General features: G+C 35.5%; 2 protein-coding genes and 1 long non-coding RNA gene across 3 annotated transcripts; 2 read left to right on the top strand and 1 right to left on the bottom strand.

Annotated features, from left to right (window-relative positions):
* Positions 1 to 6,938: 6,938 nt before the first annotated feature.
* LOC125591431 lies at positions 6,939 to 8,182 on the bottom strand. The gene is made up of 3 exons (XR_007327411.1): positions 7,884 to 8,182; positions 7,531 to 7,749; positions 6,939 to 7,420 (listed from the first exon to the last, which is right to left on the bottom strand). It is a non-coding gene; the product is annotated as an uncharacterized LOC125591431 (long non-coding RNA).
* Positions 8,183 to 10,323: 2,141 nt separating this feature from the next.
* On the top strand, positions 10,324 to 10,971 carry LOC111208983 (glutathione S-transferase T3-like). The gene has a single exon (XM_022708678.2). It carries the CDS (start codon positions 10,324 to 10,326, stop codon positions 10,969 to 10,971), a length of 648 nt encoding a protein of 215 aa, XP_022564399.2.
* A 7,783-nt stretch (positions 10,972 to 18,754) lies between these two features.
* On the top strand, positions 18,755 to 20,595 carry LOC111208497 (tropinone reductase homolog At1g07450). Its single transcript, XM_022707541.2, has 5 exons — positions 18,755 to 19,143; positions 19,252 to 19,459; positions 19,773 to 19,989; positions 20,061 to 20,167; positions 20,236 to 20,595. Exons 1-5 carry the CDS (start codon positions 19,079 to 19,081, stop codon positions 20,425 to 20,427), a joined length of 789 nt encoding a protein of 262 aa, XP_022563262.2. The 5' UTR covers positions 18,755 to 19,078; the 3' UTR covers positions 20,428 to 20,595.
* The last annotated feature ends 3,588 nt before the right edge of the window (positions 20,596 to 24,183 follow it).

Raw genomic sequence — 24,183 nt, 5'->3', positions numbered from 1 at the left:
TTCGAGCAATAGAATTATAGACATTGAAACGAGTTATAAAGGGAAAATGATATATATTTCTTTTGTATATGGAGATCCTGTTCAAGGTCTGAGAGATCAAGTTTGGGAACGTCTTACACGGATTGGTATAACTAGAACAGAACCATGGTTTTTGATTGGGGACTTGAATGAGATCACTGGTAATCATGAAAAAGAAGGGGGAGCGTTAAGGCATGCATCCACATTTGTACAATTTAATAATATGATTGAAAATTGTGGTCTACTGGAGTTTCCATCTTTGGGAAATACTATGTCTTGGAGTGGGAAAAGGCAAGATCATACGGTTCGATGTAGATTAGATCGAGCTTTATGTAATACGGAATGGCATAATTTGTTTCCAACTTCATATGTGGAATATTTGGGGATGATTGGTTCGGATCATCGACCCATTGTTGCAAATTTAGATGAGAAACAAATTAAGACACGTAGACAATTTCGGTTTGATAAGAGATAGGTTGGGATGGATGGTCTTATGGAATCTATCTCAAAAGGATGGGATTTAAGGAACCAAAGGAATAATTCGAGGGTAGTTGATAAGATTAGTAACTGCAGGCATGAGATTTCGGTTTGGAGGAAAAATAATCCCCCTTATGGAAAGGAGAAAATAAATACTCTCCAAAAGGCTTTGGAGGATATTCAGTGTGATAATACAAAAACTTATGAAGAGGTACTAGAGGTCTCTAGGAAGCTAAAAGAAGCATATAGAGATGAGGAATTATTCTGGGAACAAAAATGTAAGACGAACTGGCATGCAAAAGGGGATTGTAATACAAAATTATATCATGCTCTAACGAAGCAAAGACGGATCCAAAATAAGATTGTGGAATTACACAATAGTGCTGGTAATTGGGTTACATCGGAAGCAGAAGTGGAAGGGGTTCCGTTAGATTAATTTAATGATCTTTTCTCAACATCCTTGCCATCAGGTTGTGAAGATTTTTTACAAGAGGTACCAACGCTGATTACTGATGATCAGAACCGATTCCTAACTTCCTGGGCATCTGAAGAAGAAGTACGATCGGCTCTATTTTTATTGCATCTGGAGAAAGCCCCAGGTCTGGACGGAATGACGGCTTTATTCTTTCAACAATCATGGTCAATTATTAAAACAGATATTACCGATATGGTTAATGAATTTTTTAGGACATGATCCTTGGATGAGCAGTTAAATATGACCAATATCTGTCTTATTCCAAAAACGGCAAGGCCGAATCGAATGACGGAGCTAAGACCTATTAGTTTATGTAATGTGGGATACAAAATTATTGCAAAGGTGATTTGCCAGCGGCTAAAAGGGTTATTACCAAATTTAATCTCCGAAACGCAATCAACTTTTGTGTCTGGGCGGCTGATCTCAGATAATATTCTGATTGCTCAGGAGATGTTTCATGGGTTGAGAACGAACAATTCATGCAAGGAGAAGTAGTGGCTATAAAGACGGATATGAGCAAGGCCTATGATCGGGTTGAATGGCCTTTTATTGAGGCGATGTTACTAAAATTGGGCTTTGCACAACGTTGGGTATCTAGAATTATGGCTTTGTGTCTCTTCAGTCCAATATAAGGTTCTGATTAATGGCCAGCCAAAAGGACACATTTTCCCAAACAGAGGATTACGGCAAGGGGGTCCGTTATCACCTTATTTATTCATCTTGTGTACTGAGGCACTAATTTCAAATATTAGAAAGAAGGAAGAAGAAAAGCTACTAACAGACTTAAAAATTGCGCGTGGTAGTCCGGCAATTTCACACTTACTGTTTGCAGACGATAGTCTTTTTTTTTCTGCAAAGCCAACAGGCAAGAATGTGGGGTTATATTACAGATTTTGAAATATTATGAGAGAGCGTCGGGGCAGCAAATAAATTTTGCGAAATCGTCACTTCAGTTCGGACATAAGGTTCCCGATCCGGCACGGTTGGAGATCCAACAGGTTTTGGGTTTCACCACAATAGGAGGTATGAGAACTTACCTAGGGATCCCTGAAAGTCTGGGAGGATCAAAGACTCAAATTTTTGGTTTTCTTCATGAAAGAGTAAATAATAAAATTAATAATTGGACAATTAGGTTTATTACAAAGGGGGGAAAGGAAGTTTTAATTAAATCAGTGGCATCACCTATGCCAACTCATGTGATGTCTTGTTTCCGTCTACCCAAAACGGTTACCAAGAAACTAACGAGTGTGGTTTCTCATTTATGGTGGAGTGGCAGTGGAAATAAAAAAGGGATGCATTGGTTTTCGTGGGATAAAATGTGCATAGATGAGAAGGAAGGTGGCATTGGCTTTAGAGATATTCAGAACTTCAATATAGCTTTATTAGCAAAACAGTTATGGAGGCTAATTGACAAACCTGAGTCTCTCTTCGCAAAGGTTTTTAAAGGGCGCTATTATAGGAAATCAGATCCAATGGATCCTATACGTTCATATTCTCCCTCTTATGGGTGGAGAAGTATTACTTCAGCTATATCTCTGGTTAAAAAATGGCTAATCAAAAGAGTGGGAACAGGTTCAAGCATTTCAATATGGAATGATCCCTGGATCCCCGCTCAACGCCCGATGTCAGAAATTCAAAAAATTCAAAATCAATATTTGAATCCATTACTTAAAGTGGAGGATTTAATTAATCTAGTAGATCTCTCTTGGAATCTAGATTTACTCAATGCATATGTTCACAAGGATGATGTGAGTATTATACGGAGTTTAGCTATTAGCCGAAATCCAAAACCGGACTCATATGGATGGTTGTTTACGGATCATGGCAGATATACTGTTAAATCGGGATACCGTACGGAAAAACTATATCCTGATTTAGGATCCCAACACAGTGATATGGGCCCCACTGTTAAACTTTTGGTAGCTTACTCGTGGAAACTTCACTGCTCGCCAAAATTATAACATTTTGTGTGGCAAATAATCTCTGATAGTCTACCAGTTACAAAGAACCTTCATTCCCTGGGGATCAAGTGTGATTTGCAATGTCATATATGTGGTGCAGAAGAAGAATCGATTAATCATGTGCTTTTTGAATGTCCCATTGCGCGCCAAACATGGGCCTTATCTAATATTCCTTCACGTCCCGGAGTTTTCCCTACCCAATCTCTTTTTACCAATATGAATTTACCAAAGGAACCAGATTTAAGTTATTTCCCGTGGATATTGTGGTATATTTGGAAAAACCGCAATGCTAAGATTTTTAATAATAAAATTGGAAGTCCTCCTCAATTTCTTCGGACTGCGGAGATAGAAGGCACCTTATGGGCTGAGGCCCATACTAAAGAGGATATAAACAGGGGGTCTTCATTTGGTGGGAGTCCTATTTTACAAGGGGTAAACCGATGTTATATTGATAGTGCATGGAAGGAACAAGATCCCTTTACAGGGCAATGATGGTTTTACAGAGACAAAAGATCCACTGATACTATGATGGGTGCAATGTCTATTCGCAGGAGTCTATCACCTTTACATGCAGAATGTGAAGCTTTTTATGGGCGATGGAGTGCATGAAGACCCTACATATCTCAGAGGTGGTGTTTGCAACAGACTGCTCACAGTTGGTGAAGATGGTGTCTACTCCAACAGAATGGCCGGCGTTCACTACTCACATGGAGGAGTTTCTACGATGTAAGGAATACTTCTCCACTTTCACTATTCAGCATATTCCAAGGGCACAAAACACAATGGCGGATAAGCTAGCACGAGGTGCTAGGACTCAGCCTTCTGCTATGGTATATGTTGACTCCGTTCCTCCGAGATGGTTCTCGGCTCAGGAATCTACTTAGTTTAGTTTTGCTTCTTTATTGGAAAAAATAAAAATAAATCCTAAATAGATGAATAAAAGAAGATTAAAATTTTGCTACAAATTGATGTTTTGGATTATGGATACACATTGCAAAAACAAATAAATAATTTAAAGCATAGACCTCGTGAAATCACAGAGAAAATAATGAAATTTTTTTTGAAGGATTTAAACCAAAATTAAAAAGTTAATTTATTTTTATGATTTTTAGCCACAAGCTCGGATTTGTTTCTCATACTTTGCAAAATTAAAACATTTAAATCATTGAATGTGATTCTGCAAAGTATGAGAAATTAAGAGAACAAAATTGAATGTAATTCTATGTGAATTAATAACTGATAAGATAATGTCACATTAACATAACTTTGTTAGAACTAATTAAGCATTTTTAATGAAACTATGTTGCATTATTTATTTTGAAGTGCTCTTATAAAATACAAAATTTTTATTTATTTTATTTTTACATTTCTATATATCAGTATTCAAATTATTTGTTACATATTGGTAGTTGATATCAGTGTTTGTAATTGTTTCTATTAGATTTTTATTGGACTTTGATAAAGTAAAATTAGAGTAATGTATATATGTTGCCACTTGATACATTACAACAATGATGTAATGTATGAGAGAAGTTAGGGCATCCACAGCGTTTAGTATCTAAACTGGTTTCTGTGATAAAAATAATAAATTAAAATACAAATTAAAGAAACAAAGAAGAGAGAAGGGAAAAAGCAGTTTTATCCTCTTTTTATATCTACTAGAGTTGGGTTTGTTTCTATATTTTGGTTTTACTTATATTGATTTAATCTTTAGTTAAGTGTATTTTCTAAAATGTAATAAATGTTTTTTTACCAAAAAGTGTAATTAATGTATTGATTATTACGTAACATTTTTATTACTTAGTTATGTTGAAGCAATATAATATTTATTTTTTCTCATTTCATTTAATTTAGTCATATGTTTTTTTTTATCTTATAATGCTTTGTTACCTTGGTTATTTTCTTACTATCTTTAGTATTTTTGTGTCTTATTTAATCACATTTTTAAGTAAATATCCTTTTTTATAAATTTAAATATATAAGATTTAATGCTTTAGTAATTTGTAGATTTTTTTGAACGTCTGGTTAATTATGTTATTACAACGATGCAAAATATTTTCTGAGATTACATAGACAAACTATACATTGTGGATGTATAATTGTCTTTTTTATTTATTTCTATTTTAATTATGCTATCACATTACATAGACGACTCTATAGCCGATAATTTTACCAACCTTATGAGAATACACGTCTGACTGCACCATTCTGAGCCGTCCTATGAGATCCATATTCGATGGTACACCCGGACCATCATGAAGATCTCTTGTAACTATTTTCTCCATAATATACATAATTTGCACCCCGGACTGACCTCCGAGTGTAGAAGCATTAATGAATCTTTAATTAAACTATTAGACTTAGGGCTTCTACGGTAATTCATAGATTTAGAAGAGAAAATTATATGATTTTAATTAAACCGAAAGCTGAATAGACGAAACTTATACCCTTTTCTGGAAAAATTCATTTATGTAGAATTTGAAAACCAGTAGAATACATACATGCAAAGAGTAATAAGTTTGTAGTTATAACTTGCAGCCTTGTCCATTTTGTTACCATATTTTTTTCCTCTTCAATGAGAGAGTTTGGGAGGGTTGTACTTGTAAGGCTTCATTTTTTTGAAATATATATGTAAATTTCCGTAAAACTAATCAATGGTTCTATCTTATATATTAAAACAGAAGTCATAGCCTTGATTCATGTATGATTTTTAAAAAAATGGACCTAATGGACCTATTCCTAGAAAATCATGTTACATTTAATCTCTAATTTTATCATTTAAATTTTGGGTCTACCAGAAATTTTTATTGGGCTATCAATAATTGAATTTAAACAATAGATGATTCATTGGATTTATAGATAGTATAAATTAAATAGATATAATTTAATATTGTAATATTATACATCCATATGTTAATTATTTAAATATTTGTCGATGCTAACTTTTAAAATTATAAAGATTTTTTTTAAATAACAAAAATCATATTATCTAACAATGATTAATCTTTACTACCTTAAACCAATGAAAACAAATTTCAAACTATATAGTTTATTTTAAACATTAAACAAAAACTAAATGTTTAATTATTTACTCGATAATATAAATCTATGAAGGGAAAAGTATAATTTCTTAAAAACTTTCTAAATTTGTGAAATGTTACAATATCTTTGAATATGACAGTAAAACAATATTTTACTAATATTAATATATATAGTTACGATTTTAATAATGAAATAATAATCCAAAAAAAAATATATTGAATAAGATACAAATACATGTGAAAGTTTGAAACAATCAATTCAATGAAAAATATACCGTAAATTTATCATGTTTTAAAAATTGATAGACACATATATATTATAATATATACCAATTTAGAATTGAAAACAAAATGTTTATATAAAAATAATGAAAACAAAAACCCGCGCGGTTGCGTGGATCGAGATCTAGTTTGTTTTATTTGTTTAGTTAGCCGCAATCCTCAATTCTATTTTTATACGTAATATTATTGAAGAAAAAGATTTTTATATTCTAATATCTGCAGTATACTATCCAGTTTAAAATTTGAATTTTTTTAAGTTAGATATGAGTTTGATGATACTTTTACTTCATATATATGAATGAAAATTAATGATAGCTTTATATATAAAGTTTTCTTTAAATGTACACATTATTAAATATGCTGTTTGAACTTTTCTTTGTGTATATATATGATAGATGTATGATGTCCCATGATGACTTGTTGACTTGTAAAAGAGGTCAGAGTTTTGGTAAAGCAGGGTGCACAACTGAGAGGAATCTAAAGTCTTTGAAGATAATGTGAGCGCCCAAGAACGGGAAAATTAATTTTTCCCTATTTTAGCAGAAAAAAGAGAGCAGGGAGATGTCTAATAAGGAACTCGTGTTTGTATGGTATGAGAAGGGTCTAAACTTCGAGATCAATATTGTTGTAGTGTGATCCAAGTTAATGGCCTGCTCGCCTCTTTATTCATCCAAACGTCGACAACAAATGAAAAGACACGAAAATAAAGTAATGTAAAAGGTGCTGATCACAATAACAAACATAACTCTTACTTTGTATTAAAAATTTAAAACCCAACTTTTAAATTACGAAAACGCAACACATGCTTGGAAGGAGAGTGCCTCAACTTCACAACTCATTATTCATTATATAAAAAAAATATGAAAAACAGAGAGTTCAAAAATAGTTTGGATAAAGTTATTCTATACTCCCTCGTCATTCTCCTCCTCGGTGTTGCAACTATAGTTGCTCCTCCAGTACTTCAAGGTAGATCTAGGCGACCGACGATACTTGCCAAGCTTCTCATTTGAGTAATTCATATAGTACCACAGTAAATAAAAAATAATGTGATCCAGCTAAAGAACATAATTTGCATCAACATTACTCAAAAGCGGAGTCTTGAAGATCTACCAAACTCCTTCATATCTTCAATGGTACTTTCTCTGGTAAGCAAAGAACTTCAGTGACTGCAACAACAACAAAACTGAGTAACGATCCATTCAAGCGGGGTTTACAAAAGAATTCTCTCAGTCAAATTAATGATAGGAAAGTTTTTTTTCGTTCATTGTACTTATACCAAGTCGCTGAAACAGACTTTTGTACGCTGTTCTTTTCCTCAAAAGATTATGTGCCATCAGTTTTGGTGAAGGATGTTTGTATTTCTCGCCACCTGAAATATATATCTGAACGTTAGTGTATATTGAACAAAATTGTTTTTACCTTAGCCCCGCTTAGCTGCATATGCTGTGTTGTGATTTTCTCTAAGGCCTCTTGAACTGCCCTTCATCAATACATCCTACACGGCACGAGAATGCAATTTCGAACTTGGGATCCACATCATCAACTTTTCTTTACATTTCTGCCACTTAAAGTGACTTACTGAATTATTCAAAGAAGATATTAATTTAGGTCACGCCTAGGAACTGGTACCTTATGGCTTATGTCTCTGCTGCTACCTCCCCAGTTAGTCAGTTACAGAGTTCACTACCAGTTTTTTAGCTGACGTACTCCTTTAAACACCATCTGTTGAAAAGAAACTTATGGTCAAACTTGCAGCTAATACATGAAAACATTCAGATTTTAAATAGAATTAACCAAGCATAAAAATATGTTTGTATCATGGGAACTCCAATATATATGGTAAAAGACAAAACTTGTTCATAGACTCATAATTAAAGCAAGAAATTTTTAATGTAATATGATTTTTACTGGTTCAGAGTTAACACGTCTCATGATCTTTACAGCTATTTATATTAATTGGTAAAAAAAGCTCGAACCTTTTGCGACGAAACCGACTCCAAGTCATCATATTATGTTCGAAGAATCTGAAAACAATTAAAAGAAGGAACCATGGAACCATGATTTGTAAACTGTATAGCCCAAAGGTGGCAACTTTGCAGAATTAATCTAGAACCAAATTATGGAAATAAAAACCCAGAAGGTTATCTCTAAATTCAAAAAGAATTTATACCTTTACACAATAATTGCGTTTGGTAGGGGGCGGAGATGGTGGGATTAAGAAGTGTTGGAGGAGGAGCCTCATATCACCACAGCAAGAACTTCAACAGCTCTACTTGTTCTAAAACTACCAACGGACATAGATCGAGCTTGTGAACGATTTCAAAACCATCAGCTCCCTATATATATCCAATAAAAATCTTAAAATATAGAGTAAAAGGAAACTTTGCGGTGGATTTAAAATATCAAAGCTTTGTCTTCTTTTGTGGAGGTTGTAATGAAAGATTAGATGAAGAAATTTATATAGGAGGAAAAACAAAGAAGGTGAAACGAAATCATGAAGAAAGGAATAAAAACATAATTGAATGTTTTAGAGTGGGTTGATAACGATGAACTGCAGAATCTTGAAAAGATGAAACGGTGAAAACGAAGGAGAAGAGTGGTAAACTATCAATTGCAATGAACCTGAGGTCTGGGAGAGATGAGCTTGAAATGGGCCAATTCAAAGCCCACATGAATGGTCTGTATCGAATGAAAGATGAAATGACGTGGCGATTTGGAAGCTCCTGATAGGTTGATTTTCTTAACCAACGTGGCATAGCTAGAATTTGAAAATATCCTCCATAGGTGTCATCTTTATAATGGACACTATTATTTTAATGTTAAAATATAACTCAAGAGATTTAAGTGAATTTTTTACGATTGCTGATGGCCTTAGAGCATCATTATTGGTGGTTCTAAGTATGGTTCTTAACTTAAAGAGTAATTAAAATAAATGAAAAATACCAATTAACTTAAGAGGCGGGCCTTAATCAAGACCAAGAAGATGCACTTCTTGTGGGACGCGTATTCTAACGCCATTGGATTGGTCATTTTGGGAGCAAAACAAAACTTCAACGCGACGACTCGCAGAGCTTCTCTCTTCCCCGAAGAGTTTCGGAGGTTCCCTCGACGAAGAATCTCGTCGGCGATTCTCGTCGATGCCTGAGAATCGTTGGGTCGCACCTCATCGAGAATCGGTGGCTCTCCCCTCCTCGAGAATCGGTGGCTCTCTTCGACGAATCTCGGTGACTCTCTTCGACGAATCTTGGTGGCTCTCGTCGAAGTATACCGGTGGCTATCCTCGATGGAGTCAATGGGTGGCTCTCCCGTCGTTGCGAATCGGCGGTTGTTGCTGAGTTTAATTGAAAGGTAAACTCACTTTCTTCTTTGAAATTCTCATTTTTGCATGTCTTTGATTTTGATCCATCGTGTTCTTCTCGATTGTTTTCTCTGTTTATACAATTCACGAAACTGAAAAAGAGATGTTGATCGACATTTTTTCTGCTTTGTGTGACTCAATTTTAAAATTTCCTTGCCATGATCATCATGTCTATAACTTCATGTTCGTAATGGTGTAGTAGATTCTTGTTAGGTGAACATGTGTGATTATCTAGATTCTTTGAGAATGGAAAACAGTTTAGATCAAAATAATATATAAATCCTTCCATTCTTTGATTCGTTTATGTGTGTCTGTCTTAAGTTGGCTGCATAACGAGACATGACCAACGTGAAGAAATAAAGCACAACCATTGCCAAACAGGTAAAATCCACATTTCTCTTTGATCTGTTTCGATTAAGTAAAGTCATTTGATTGTTGTTAGGCTCGGTTAAGTGTGTAATAAATGTTTAGGTAAGTGGTAGATTATGGTTGTGTTAGTAATAAATAGAAGTTATGGTTAGGTGGTGTAGAGTGATGAATGAGTCGATGGTTGTTAGATATATGTCAAGTCCCTCTTCTCTTTATTAACGTTCCTCTTGTTCACCATCTCTTCCCTCTAAACACAATCTTTTCTCTTGTTCTTCTCTTCCATCATAACACTTTCGTTCATCTTCTTCTTCTCTTTCTTTTCTCCTTATGAAACATTCTGATATGGATTATAATCCATATAGGAACGGATCAAATTTTGTTGATCTTCTAACCAGTCAACAAGAAAGTGTCTTCGGTCATTCACAAGTTCCCTTCAAGGCCACTCAACGTAGTAAAGAGACTTTTGTAGAGCGTAGAGAACGCCGCACATGGACGCCTACAGATGACATTGTCCTCATAAGCGCATGGCTGAACACAAGTAAAGACCCGGTGGTTGGAAATGAGCAGCGTTCAGGTGATTTCTGGAAGCGAATTGGAGCCTACTTCGCGGCAAGCCCAAAGGTTGCAGGCTGCGAACGGAGAGTGCCAAGCCACTGCAAGCAACGTTGGCAGAAGATAAACGACCTGGTGTGCAAGTTTTGTGGAGCTTACGAGGCTGCAACCAGGGAGAAAACAAGCGGACAAAATGACAATGACGTTCTGAAGAAAGCACATGAGATCTACTACAACAACCATAAGAAGAAGTTCAACCTTGAGCATGCGTTTATGGAGCTGCGCAACGACCAGAAATGGTGTGATCTTTCAAGCTCTAAAAACGAAGGAAGCTCAAGGAAGAGGAAGTATGAGGACGGTGCACAATCTTCAACCTCTCACGCTACTGAAACTAACACGTCTGAAGCTGATGAAGCAAGCAATCGACCACCGGTGTGAAGGCAGCTAAGGCGCGGGGTAAGAAGACGACGTCTGATGAGATACCTCTGCCTAAGTTTCAGACGATGTGGTCCATTAAACAACATGATCTTTCCGTCAAAGAAATGCTGTCCAAGATGTCTCTGCTTGACAGTCTTATTGGAAAAGAAGGACCACTAATTGACTCCGAGGAATCTCTGAAGAAGAAGCTGATCACTGACTTGTTGTATGTTTGAACCACTGTCCTTTGTGTGTTATTTTTTGTATTGTCATCGAGTTTAAGTCCTTTGTATTGTCTCTAGTTATGTAATGTAAAACCTTGTTCTTGTTCTCTAGTTATGTAATGTTAAACCTTGTTCTTGTGCTTGTTCTTGATCTTCTTATGTTCTCGGATGGTGGCTAATGTAGTTCTCTTCTTTGAAGTAAGTTTGTTGTTCGGTTGAGATCTTTCTATAAATCTTTGGTGTTTGAGTTTAATGTTCATAAACAAGAGCTACCAATATATTTTGTGTTTGCGTTTAATGTCTTGCGTCAAATGCAGGGGAGGAGTGAACCGAAGTCTTGTGTGTCAGTGTAGTGGAGACAATACATGTGTGTCTCATGGACTGAAGCGAAGTCTTTGGTGTCAGTGTGAAGGAGAGAATACCTGTGTGTCTCACGGACTGAAGCAAACTCACGGGATGAAGCGTGACCTTGTATTCTTCTTGTGTCAGCACAGTTTGTATTGTATTGTAGCGTCACCTTGTATTATTTGGGGTCACGAGAGTTTGTATATTTTAGTGTCACGAGAGTTTGTATATTTTGTTAAAGGCTTGTATATTTAACATTGTATGAACCGAATTCATTTTTAGAAAAGCCATTCTCCTTCTCGTTCTTGTTTGATCAAAAAAATTCTATCATCTCTTATTCCCAATCTCCTCCTTCTGTTCCTTCTATCTTATTACTTCTCGTTCTTGTTTGTCTGAAAAAATTCTATCATTTTACCAAAGTCCTTGAACTTCTTGTTATCTCTTATTCCCAATCTCCTCCTTCTATTCCTTCTATTTTCTAAAACAGATATGGCATCTTCATCTCATAATAACACTTTTGAGGAGTCAATGGATGAAATTTTTGATCAAACTTTCGACCAAACATTCGAAAATCTGTTTAATCATTATGCTGATCAGGAAGATGAAAGGAAGACAAGGAAAAAAATAGTTTTTATTGAAAGAAATCGTGAAGAAAGTCATCTCCGTTTGTGGAATGATTATTTCAGTGAAACTCCTACATATCCTGAAAATATATTCCGACGCCGATTTCGAATGAACAAACCATTGTTCATGCATATTGTTGATCGCCTCTCCAATGAAGTTCAATTCTTTCGACAAAAGAAAGACGGTATCAGAAGGCTTGGTCTCTCTACACTGAAAAGTGTACAGCAGCTATTCGTGTGTTGGCATATGGTACATCGGCTGATACGGTCGACGAATACCTCCGGCTCGGTGAAACTACTACTCGGTTAAGTGTGGAACATTTTGTAGACGGAATAATAAACTTGTTCGGAGATGAGTATCTTAGAAGACTAACACCAGATGATCTTCAACGTCTACTTCATATTGGAGAGCTTCATGGATTTCCCTGGATGATAGGAAGCATCGATTGTATGCATTGGGAGTGGAAGAATTGTCCCACGGCTTGGAAAGGAAAATATTCTCGTGGCTCAGGAAAACCCACAATCGTTTTAGAGGCGGTTGCTTATGATCTATGGATATGGCATGCATTTTTTGGACCTCCAGGTACTTTAAATGATATCAATGTCCTTGATCGCGCTCACCTGTTTTTGATGACATAATAAATGGTCAAGCTCCGCAAGTTAATTTCTCGGTCGAGGGAAGAGAGTATCATTTGGCTTACTATCTCACCGATGGTATTTATCCGAAATGGACAACTTTTGTCCAATCTATTCTAATTCCACAAGGACCGAAAGCCACCACTTTATTTGCTCAACGTCAAGAAGCTGTCCGAAAAGATGTCGAGCGTGCTTTCGGAGTCTTGCAAGCTCGATTTGCCATTGTCAAAAATCCAGCACTGTTTTGGGATAAAATCAAGATTGGAAAGATTATGAGAGCATGTATCATACTCCATAATATGATAGTAGAAAACGAACGAGATGAATACACTCAATTTGATGTTTCAGATTTCTAACAAGGAGAAGGCAACAGAAGTTCTCATGTCGATCTCAACTATTCTACAAATATCCCTACAAATATCGCCAATATGATGGGTGTCCGAACTAGAATTCGTGATAGACAAGTGCATCAACAACTCAAAAATGATTTGGTTGAAAATATATGGCGTAAATTTGGACGTGATCAAGACAACAACTAAGCTTCGATGCATCTTTTAATTTTTTTTTTTTTGTAATCTTTTTTTTTTATGTTTTTAAGTTTTTATTTTAAAATCTATGTTTAAAATGTTATCTTTCACTACATTATATTTAATAAAAAAATTTAATCTTTAATTTTTTTATAAGAACCCTTCCTTAAGAAACAACCATTGGAGCATTTAAAACAACATGTTTCTTAAGAAAAGTTCTTAAGTGTACTTTATTATTATATTATTCCCTAAGAACCCAATTAGTGGTACCAGCAATAATCATGCTCTTAGGTATATACCTTGTTCAAAAACGCGCCCGCGTTGCTGATTAATCGACCGAGTACTCCCAACTCGTGACCTTACCGTGGCGAATTGGGTCTCTTCGGTGATGCCAGGCGGTGCACCGTGTTTTGTCCGCCTTGACCGATTTATAACACAAATCGCCGAGTTAATTGTCAAACCGATTACGTTCATGTATTTTAAACACACGAAGCCCAGAACCCTTTCTGCTATTATACTGATTTCATTCATTCATCGAGAAGTTAAATAATTGTATTTCCACAGAAAACTACGACTTTGAGAACTATCAGCTTCGTTTTGAAAGCAACTCAAGTGTTTTAGTCCAAAATAAATTGAATCAAGATCTTTTCACATATTATCTTTATGTTCTAAGGCAAATTTTTTTTGATCAACTGTTTTAAAATACAGATTTTCACATGGGAGAAGATGAAGTTGTAATTACCAATTCACCCTCCATTTATAACTTGAAGTGTATAACCCAACACGCCAACCACTGCACCAGCTTCAAATTACTCTATCCAATTGATATTAACATGGTCATACCAATTTTTTTTACATAAACATGTATTATAAATGTAAAAGAAACATGTATCATACATAAAAATTGGTAATATACATAAAAATGGAGTATAATACATATAAAAGTACAAAAAATTCTCCCCGCGTACTCCCCGATTTTTTTCCGTTTTTTTTAATAAATCGCTAGGCCTGGGTGTGCCGCACGCGTAGTGCCTAGCGAGTTTCCGAACAAGGGGTATATATATGAAACAAGAGTTGGTGTTACAAAAAAAATTATGAAACAAGAATTGAGAATGGACTTTAAACTGTCTTTGTTCTTTATTGCTGCTCTCAAGTAAAATCAAGAAAGTTATCCATTTATCAAAAAAGAACAATGCGTTTGCCGCTAGGGTTCAGGTACATAATAAAGACCATCTTACAATGCTAAAAAGGCGATATCGTGAGCCGAGAAGATGTCCAACTCAGCAAATTAAATTAACCAATCAGAAGGAAGAAGAACTTTTGGCCACGTCACTGATGTGGACGTCTCTGTTCGTATCCTTTACCGTCTAAAATATCAACGCAATCCTAAAACCCGATTCGCCTGTATAACGTATTCCTCCATTAGTTACATTTACGAACAAAAAAACCATTCATCTCCCCCAATCTCCATGTATATATAGTCCCACTGATCCCAGACCTAATCTAATGCATCAAGAAGGCGATTACCAGCCCAAAATCACCAGAGAAATCCACCACCAAAGCACCGTTTAAATCCCTGATGAAGGCTCCCGCGAAATCAGTTGCACGGTTGATTTAAGCAACACCGGTTCCACCTCTTCCATGGATACTAAGAAGGCTATTTCCACCTCCAAGTGAGATCTATGTAAAGAAACATCAAAACCACTAAAATGTGTTTTTTTTGTTTTCTCAATAACTGTATTCATCTATTTGATTAGTAATTCATTCACTTCCCTTATCCGTCACACGATCTGAACATGCAGCATCTTATCACAACGAATGGTAAATGAAACACCGACCGGTGCAGAGGAATAATTAAGCAAAATAGATATGTTCTGGCATTTCATACAGGTATAAGTCACACTGATATTGTAGAGGCTACGTGTTGGAATTTGTTTTGTTAATCGCTAACTTTTAAAAACTTTTTTTGTTCGTTACTTTTTGTTGATGTGCCTCTGATGTTGGGTTTTACTATCAACACTTGCAGTTAATAACAGTAGCTAAGTTGAGACAGTAGCTGTCGGAACAACAAGCCACTTCGCCGAGGAAGACAGCAAGCATCCACGGCTGATGGTATTTCATGGGACATGGAGGAAGATGCTATTGAGGAAGGAGAGGTAATAATTGTTGTTGTATCTGTTAGTGTTACAAACTTAATCGTCAAATCAATCGTTCTGAATTCTGATTTAGTCTTCTCTTCAATTGTCTAAACATGAAGAAGGATGTTGAAGAAATCGTGTAGCAAACGTATACATGAGAACTCTCACCAAAGCAAGAAAAAACTTTTGAGGAGATATTGAAACTGCTGGATAAAGGTTAGTTTTTCTTCATTCCAAATGTTTTACTCCTTAGCTTGTGTAGTTTGTAGATTGTTCCTACTCTTCTTCACTCATAAATACAATTTCAGATACTTTATTAGTTGATAGCGTACTCCAACTTCACCTCATTTTATATGGAATTTAACTTCTATGTAGATTGGTCATATGAAGAAAGCAATTTCTCCTATATGTCTAATGAGCGGAGAGCAACAAACGCAGCTCGCATATTGAGCGGAGAATCGCCAAGGTAACCTTTAATGTTGGTTTTTTGTGAAGTAGTAGCTTGGTCCATATGACTCTTCGATTTTTATCACAGAATCCTTTGTTTGGCCAGTCTCTTTTAAGTATAACTGGCTTATTATATCTGATTCTAAAAATTTCCATTTCAAGAATGTATACGATAGCTTCTTGAAGAACTTGCGACCCTGCATTCGAGAAAGTTTGGATGGGAAAACATGGAGAGAACCTAACGCGCCCCCCCCCCCCCCCCCTCCTCTCCAAATGCAACATAGGTATATAATCTTAATACATATGCGTTGAATCTTATAGATATATTCCTTCAAAATACATTTTATTTTATTTATTCCTTTGACACTTGGGTAAAACATCAAGTTCCTTCAAAAGAGTTCAAGCTCCACTTTTTCTTTGCTCAGAACCCTTACTTGAAAAACACTGTGGTGAATAAGACAAATCACATGATTGAAGAAGATGATTCAATCCTCGAGAAGGCCATTGGGTGATCTTTTTCTTTTCCCATGTATTTGCCATTTTTTTCCGTAAGAAAAATGATTTTCTGATCCTTAACTATTGTACAGGACGGAGATTGCGTGGTGTCCTATAGAATGTTTGGATCAGAAGGTCCTAAAAATAAGCCAAAGAAGGGATCCAAAATCACAAACTCACAAATCCCATCACTAAGACTGAGGAGAGGGGGAGTTTCTCCAATTATTTCAGTCCACCTCAAGTTCCTGATGACGAGTAGGATCCTGATGTAGACATGGTATGACCTTCCCCAAGAGCAGTTTTACCAAGGGCAAATGGAGCACGACTATGATATCGGGTTTGTACCTTTGTATGTTATCTTTAGTTCTCTTTGCATGTTACTTTAGTTTCAGGATCTGAGTATGTGCACTGTGTATCACATAGATCAACCCATTAAATAAAAAAATCATCTTCCATGTGTCTCGTGGTTCATAGGTGAGGCTGCTGCCGCAAACGACCTTGAGATGGATGACGTACAATGATGATAATGAGGACGATATCAACGAAGAAGAGCATATATACAAATTCAAATTAATATGTTAAGGAAAATAAAGCAAAGACACCCCAAGAAAGGGAAATAAAAGCGAATGCATCAAAGTTTTTGCCTCTGTCATTTGTTCTTTAAGAGACAAAATACACTAAAAATAAACTAATAAATTGCTTTTTCTTTTCTTAGAATTATGCAGCATGAAAATCAAGAAACGGGTTGTGGTCGTTCTCATAGAATGGTTTTAACACTAAAGGAGTAAAGTGAATTTTGCATGGAAAGATAATTACCATACCAACTACTGCAGTGGGGTCTCTCCGTTCTAATAAACAAAATTGCATTAAACAGAATTAGGTACATAAATTTGGATGAATGCACAGGACTAGGATCAAAGATATTGACGTACAAGAACATAGCACTGTGTAACTGAGGTATGAATGTTGTTTTCAAGTTCCTCCAAATCATATATTGGGTTGGTCTGACTAAAATGAATGATGATTGATGATTGACAATAATAATTCCTGAAGAATGATTATGAAGTGGCATTCACATAATTACTATTGTTTTATAGTTTTGTATCAACTATCAATACCAAAGGTAATGTTTCGATACTTGAGGAAAAGCGTAAACCGTTAGATGTTATTTTTACTGACAAACGTTAGATGTTTTACAACCAAAAAGAAAAAAATAAAAGCCAGTGGCAAAGATGAAGAACGTTTATTTAACAAGTGATGATGGGGACAATGCCAAGAAATAATAGCAAGCATAGTTTCCTCACTAAGTAAGCAAGAGTGAGGGATCTTATTTTCCGGCAAAGAATCTTAACTTATTTAAGAAAAAAAAAAGAGTCAGGTTTTTGAGAGAAAGTTGTGTTTCTTAATTTGCAGTCATGGCCGTTATTTGGTTTGGTTTAGTTTGTGTCCTATTTTTCATTTGTATTGTATTCTCATGAACTATGCCCCGTTTTGGAGGATAATACTCTTTTTTAGTTTTTGTGATATTTCGACTCAACTTATTCTCTATCAGAAGATGGTTCGACTTAGTATAAAAAAGTAACAGATTTAAATAATTGTTTGTTAAAGTCAGAAACAATGTTAATCAATTTCTTTTTGAAAAAGAAAAAACTGGCTGCTTTTGTGGAGATTCGAACCCGGGTTTGGCTTAGAAAGACTATAGATTTCAGATTTCATTTACTTTATTTCTACCGAGATCTCATTAATGGCATTTAACAATTTTTCTAGAGATTATTTTTCTTCAGTCACTTATAAAACATTTTCAAAATGTATCATAACCAAGATTGCGTAGCTGTATACTTAGTTAGACCGATGAACTTAATTTATCAATTGAAATAGACCAAGTAAGAAGTCGGTTAATAAGTAGCTTTGTAGTTCCTTTTGAAGACGGAAGACCTATAAATGTGAACTCAATAGTTCTAAAATAACAATGTTTAAATCATTTGTGAATTTAATTATTTTACATTAAAAATAATCAATAAAATAAAAAATTGAACATTATTAAAGTTAAATAACTGTCAGTCTATTTTTGACCATTTTTTTAAACACTTTTTTTTTTAAACACAAACTTCATATTATATACAATTTCTAATGAACTACACAACAATTGTAAGTTTTAACCATTTTAAATTCATTGAAAAAGAACAACGAATAAATAAATAATTTGATTTTTCTATTAATTGGTATTTTATGATAGGTTTTAATGTACATTTACAAATACAAATTTAGAGTTATAAATTTAACTAAAATTATAGAAAAAACCCGGGCGTAGCCCGGGATAGTTTCTAGGAACTATAAAGCTCAGTGAGCTATTTCTGTTTCAATGTTTGTTTTCTACTTCGTTAAGCTTTACCATAAGCATGGAATAAGCTTGTTTTTGGATTAGTTTACAGACACAACTGTTTTGTCAGACACAGCAACTTGTCTCTAATTGATGAATTCTCACATAAATCTAAGGGAAGAGTATCGGTGTCGTAGTTGCCACGTGTTTCAAGCGAGACACAAAACGAGAGGCCCAGTTGTGTTCTCTCGTCTCTTACGTTGCTTACTTTTTCTAAACAAATTTTCAACCACATGTTTCATATATAGAGCTCACAGATCTTATCACTTCTTTTTCTTTTCTTTTTCTTACGTATTCTGACTGATACTTTACGATGGATAGCCGGTGGAGTCTTCGAGGTATGACAGGTCTTGTAACCGGTGGAACCAAGGGAATTGGGTTCGTCTTCTTACTCCAAAATGCTCTGTTTCTTAGCTTTCATCTTAAGACACAAAGTAAGGTTGATACATGCATGAATGCTTGAGGAATTTGGTTTTGTAACTTCAGGTATGCGATAGTGGAGGAACTTGCTGGTTTTGGTGCAAGAGTTCACACGTGTGCCAGAGACCAAACTCTGCTTGATGAATGCTTAAATGAATGGAAAGCCAAAGGGTATCAAGTCACTGGCTCAGTCTGTGATGTTTCCTCTCGACCTCAGAGAGATGAGTTGATGAAGACTGTCTCTTCTCTATTCAGTGGCAAACTCAACATCCTTGTAAGTTAATCCTAAGGCTCAACTGGCAAAATAAAAAAAAGTAAAAAATGAAGAGAAATAAAATAGTAGGAATATCTATTATTTATGTTCTTGTCCAAATTTGATAAAGAATAAATAGTCTATTATTCCTTAAATGTAAAAGAATGTTAAGGAATCATAGGTAACAAATATTTTTTGTAAATGGTGTAAATTATAAAGAATGATAAAAAAATCATAATTCTCATTCATTTTTTTTGTCACCATTTCGAGCCTAAGTTTTGTTGGTGCCTCTTTTCTCTATGGAGTCAATCACTATCATTACTTTATAATACAGATCAACAATGTTGGTACCCTTACGTCAAAGCCGGCTACAGAGTTTACAGCACAAGATTTCTCAAGTCAAATAGCTACCAATTTGGAGTCTGCTTATCATTTATCTCAATTGGCCCATCCTTTACTTAAGGCATCTGGATTTGGTAGCATTGTGTTCATGTCTTCAGTATGTGGGGTTGTATCAGCCGGTACCGTATCCATATACAGCTTAACAAAAGGTTCATAACACATTGCATAATTCTGTTTTTTTAAATGATGTCTATACACATCTAAGCACGTTCAAATGCAGGAGGCATGAATCAATTGGCAAGAAACTTGGCATGTGAATGGGCAAGTGATGGCATAAGGGCTAACTCTGTAGCTCCTTGGGTGACTAGAACTCCTCTTGCCCAAGATGTAAGCTAAAACGTTTTATCTTCTTCTTTTTACATGAATCTTGGTTTAATGTTGGACTTTAATTTCAGCGTCTTGATGACAAGAAATATGCTGAAGCTATCTGCTCAAGAACCCCATTAGGCCGTACGTGTGAGCCGAGTGAGGTTGCCTCGCTGGTTACGTTTCTTTGTCTCCCTGCAGCTTCTTATATAACAGGACAAACCATTTTTATTGATGGTGGTCTCACTGTTAATGGCTTCTCCTACAAGCCAGAAGTTTAAACCCTAAAAACACTTCCAGAACAACAATGTTGTAAAAAAAAGAACAACAATGTTGTAATAATGTATGAAAAGTTTTAGTTATTAACTAAATTGCCTACATTTAATGTATTAATGTTTGAAGAAACTTCTTTTATGTTCCTAAAAAAAAAAGGAAACTTCTTTTATAAACTTTGCTATGAGTCGCTGGTAACTCATTATAAATTTACTAGTAAAAATCTACCGCATAGCCACGGTAGTGCCACTGTAAAACCATGGCTATAAAAAGAAAGCCAGGACTCAGTCACGAATTAGCCACGGTTAACAATTAGCCACGATTAACCAAAAAAAAAGTCACATAATAGCCACGAAGCAAGAAAGTGGCTACGTTAGCCACGATTTAGCTACGAAGTTTTCGTGGGAAGAGACATAGCCACGGTTATAGCCACTATTGTTTCAGTAGCTATATTACTAGCCACTGTATAGCCACTTTTTTGTCATGGCAGTGTACAAACCCTAATCCAAACCTCCAATTATATACCCTAAACCATACACTTAAACATACATATAAAACTATATATCCAATTTTTTCAATCTTATAATTTAAATCAAAAACTCTAATATATTTAAGCTACAAATAAATTTCAATGTTAAACTCTAAATTTTAATAATAAACTCTACAACAGCAAATACATTATATCCAAATCCTATATCATACATTAAACCATTAACCGTTGAATCTAAACCCAAACTTTATATACTATAAACTCCAAAACATTTATACTTTCCATTATATAACTTTAACATCATAAATTATATATAATTTTTCATAGTCCAACTCTTAAATATAACCATATATCTTTTAAACTCTAAACCTAAAACCTTATATATTCCAAATTTCCTAACACATACATACTTTCAATGATTTAACTTTAACATTTATAAATGTAATCATATTCTTCAAACTCCAAACTTTAAACTTAACCATATTTTAATTAATTAACTCTAAACTCCAAGTTTTTTTTTTTGAAACACAAACTCCAAACTTTATATTTTCCAAATTTTATAACCAATTTTTTTAAATAGATTTAAACTTCAATTTTTTATTATAAACTAAATCACCAACTATTAATTATTATATAATCCTTAACACTTAAATATTTAATCCTTAAACTTTAATCTCTAACACTTCATAACACTCTATATAAAACTAAAAAAAATGTAAATAACAATCTCCGCCCTAGTTTCTTATTGGTTAAAAACAAGAGTGCTCGGATAGCAAATCTAACCATTGGTTACAATTAATCAATGGTCTACATTGATTCTTTTTGTGTTTCTTTGTCATTGGCCAGACAGATCTAGCACCACACAATTCGATCCTCTCTTTCAGGTCTCCTTCTCCTCTTCTTTCACGTTTCTTCCCCTCCTCTTGCACACAAATTAACTTGCGGTTAAGGGTGATTATGATGATGATGAAGGTCACAGAAGAAGAGAGTCTCCGTGGAGGGTGATGACGATGGTCGCAGAAGAAGTGACTCGATGTGAAGGGTTACTCGCCGTGAAAGGTGACTCTGGTCTTAAGCTCTTCGTCGTAACCGATTTCATCAACAAATCATCACGAATGAAGGTACACAAATCTCTTCTCACAAACTCAAATTTCTAATCTGTAATTTCTCTAGGGTTTCTTCTGTTTTTCAAAAGATTTAATTTTTTCTTCTTTACACAGACGACCGCTACGAATGGAGAAGGGTGAGAAGATAGACGGCGACGGAGGACACGAGACGGCGACAGAGTGCGGTGGAGGAGGCAGAAGATCTCCTGGTGGTTTGGTTGGTGGTGGAGTGGCACGACTATCACCGGAGACGCGGATGGGTGGGCTATCACCGGAGGAATGGTGTGGTAGTGCGTGCTGTCGTGGTCCGGTGGTGCTGAGCAAGAAGAAGAAGAGAAAGCCGGAGAACACAAGAAGCCGGAGACACCATCGGAGGTGGTCAGACGAGGACGTCGGGATTTGCCGGATTTATTGTATTTTATATATATTGTTTGTATTTTATTATATATTATTAAATGTCCATTTCGTTTTTAATTTTTTTTTAATTTTTTATTCTAAATAGCCACGAAAAAAATGTTACAAAATAGTGGCTATACCTTTCCACGATTAATCTGTGGCAAAATCGTAGCTAAGATAGTCACGAAAGTATCATGGTAAAATCGTGGCTGACAGCCACGTTTAGCTACGGTTTTTTTAGCCACAAAGCTATAGCCACAATAAATTTTTGATCTAGAAACGTGGCTTTTTTTTTCATAGCCACGGTGTTGTAGTGGCTATGCGGTAGATTTCTACTAGTGAGTAAATATTTAATATCTACACTAAACACTGCATTACTCTAAGTTCCACTAAAAGTTTTACTAGTAAAATGAAATATTAAAATATCTATAAATATCACAAAAATAAAATTTCAAGAAAAATAGTTCCCACAAGTAAAAAAAGAACAACTAAATCGCCTGACATCAGATAAAAGATTTTTGAACGAAATGCTACGAGAAAACCTTTATCATTTTTAAAGCAAATCTCATAAAAAGACCTTTAAAAGTTTTTATGATCAAACTGACACACAGAAGAAAATGTGCAAAACATTTTATTTTATTTTTTTGATTAAATGTGAAATTTATTGATCATGGCAAAAAGAATAAGCATTTACAAAGACTTATAGGCCTAAAAAAACAAATTTACAAGGCTAAAAGATGAATCTTATTATGTTATGTATTGGCTGAGACTTCAAACCGTCTTTGCATCAAACCAGTGAACTTATGATCAGCTCTGTAGCGAAGAGAGGAGATTCTGTTTCTCATTGCCTTGTCAATGGCTCGGACTGTTTGATCAACCGTGCGATGGCCTGTCTGATGCCTTCTTCGGTTTCTTTCCTGCCAGAAATGGTAGATGGTGGCTTGAAAGACCATCTTGAGCAGTATTTTGTCCATTATCTGCAGGTTGTTTGCGCTTAAAAACTGCAGCGAGGTCATCCAATCAGGATCTGTTCTGTTACCGCTCAGTCTGTTAGCTAACTTGTCCCACACTGTAAAAGAGTAGGGACACACGAAGAAGACATGGTCCCGTGTTTCATCCATCTCTCCACACATAGGACAGCCTTGATGAATGCCCCAAGCTCTCATTCGGTCTCCTGTTGATAGTCTGTTCCTCACAGCCAACCAGACTATAAAGGAGAACCTCGATACTCCTTGCATGAACCAAACACTCTTGTTCCAGAAAGTTGTGGCCTTCTTTTGCCTGATCTGATCCCAAGTGCGCGCTGAAGAGAACCATGGTTTGAAATTGTCATCGGAGTGCTTCCACAGGATCACATCTTGTCCTTGTTGATCATCAGGGACCGGTTCTCTCTGAATGCGGGCATGTAACTCATGGAAATGCCGAATCCTATGTCCTCTGACACTCCACTGCGCTTGAGTGACCACCTCACATACTCTAGCATTGCGGGCAATACCAAGATAGCAAGTACCCACTGCACCCGTAATGTCAATAAGTCTTCCACTCTGCAACCAATTATCAAACCAAAAGAAAGCATTTCGCCCATCTTTGACCTCAACCCGTGTGAACTGATATGCTAGCGACCGAAGCTTTAACAGCTTTCTCCAAATCCAAGAACTCTTTGCATCCTCCCTAATGTCCCAAAAAGAGTTTTGTCTCAACAGGTACTGTTGTATCCATGATACCCACAACAAGCTCTTTTTCGAGATGATCCTCCAGATTAGGCTTAAAGC

Source organism: Brassica napus, chromosome C8, assembly GCF_020379485.1.
Source record: "Brassica napus cultivar Da-Ae chromosome C8, Da-Ae, whole genome shotgun sequence".
NCBI classification, from domain to species: Eukaryota; Viridiplantae; Streptophyta; class Magnoliopsida; order Brassicales; family Brassicaceae; genus Brassica; species Brassica napus.
This window is presented reverse-complemented; position numbering and strand designations above follow the sequence as displayed.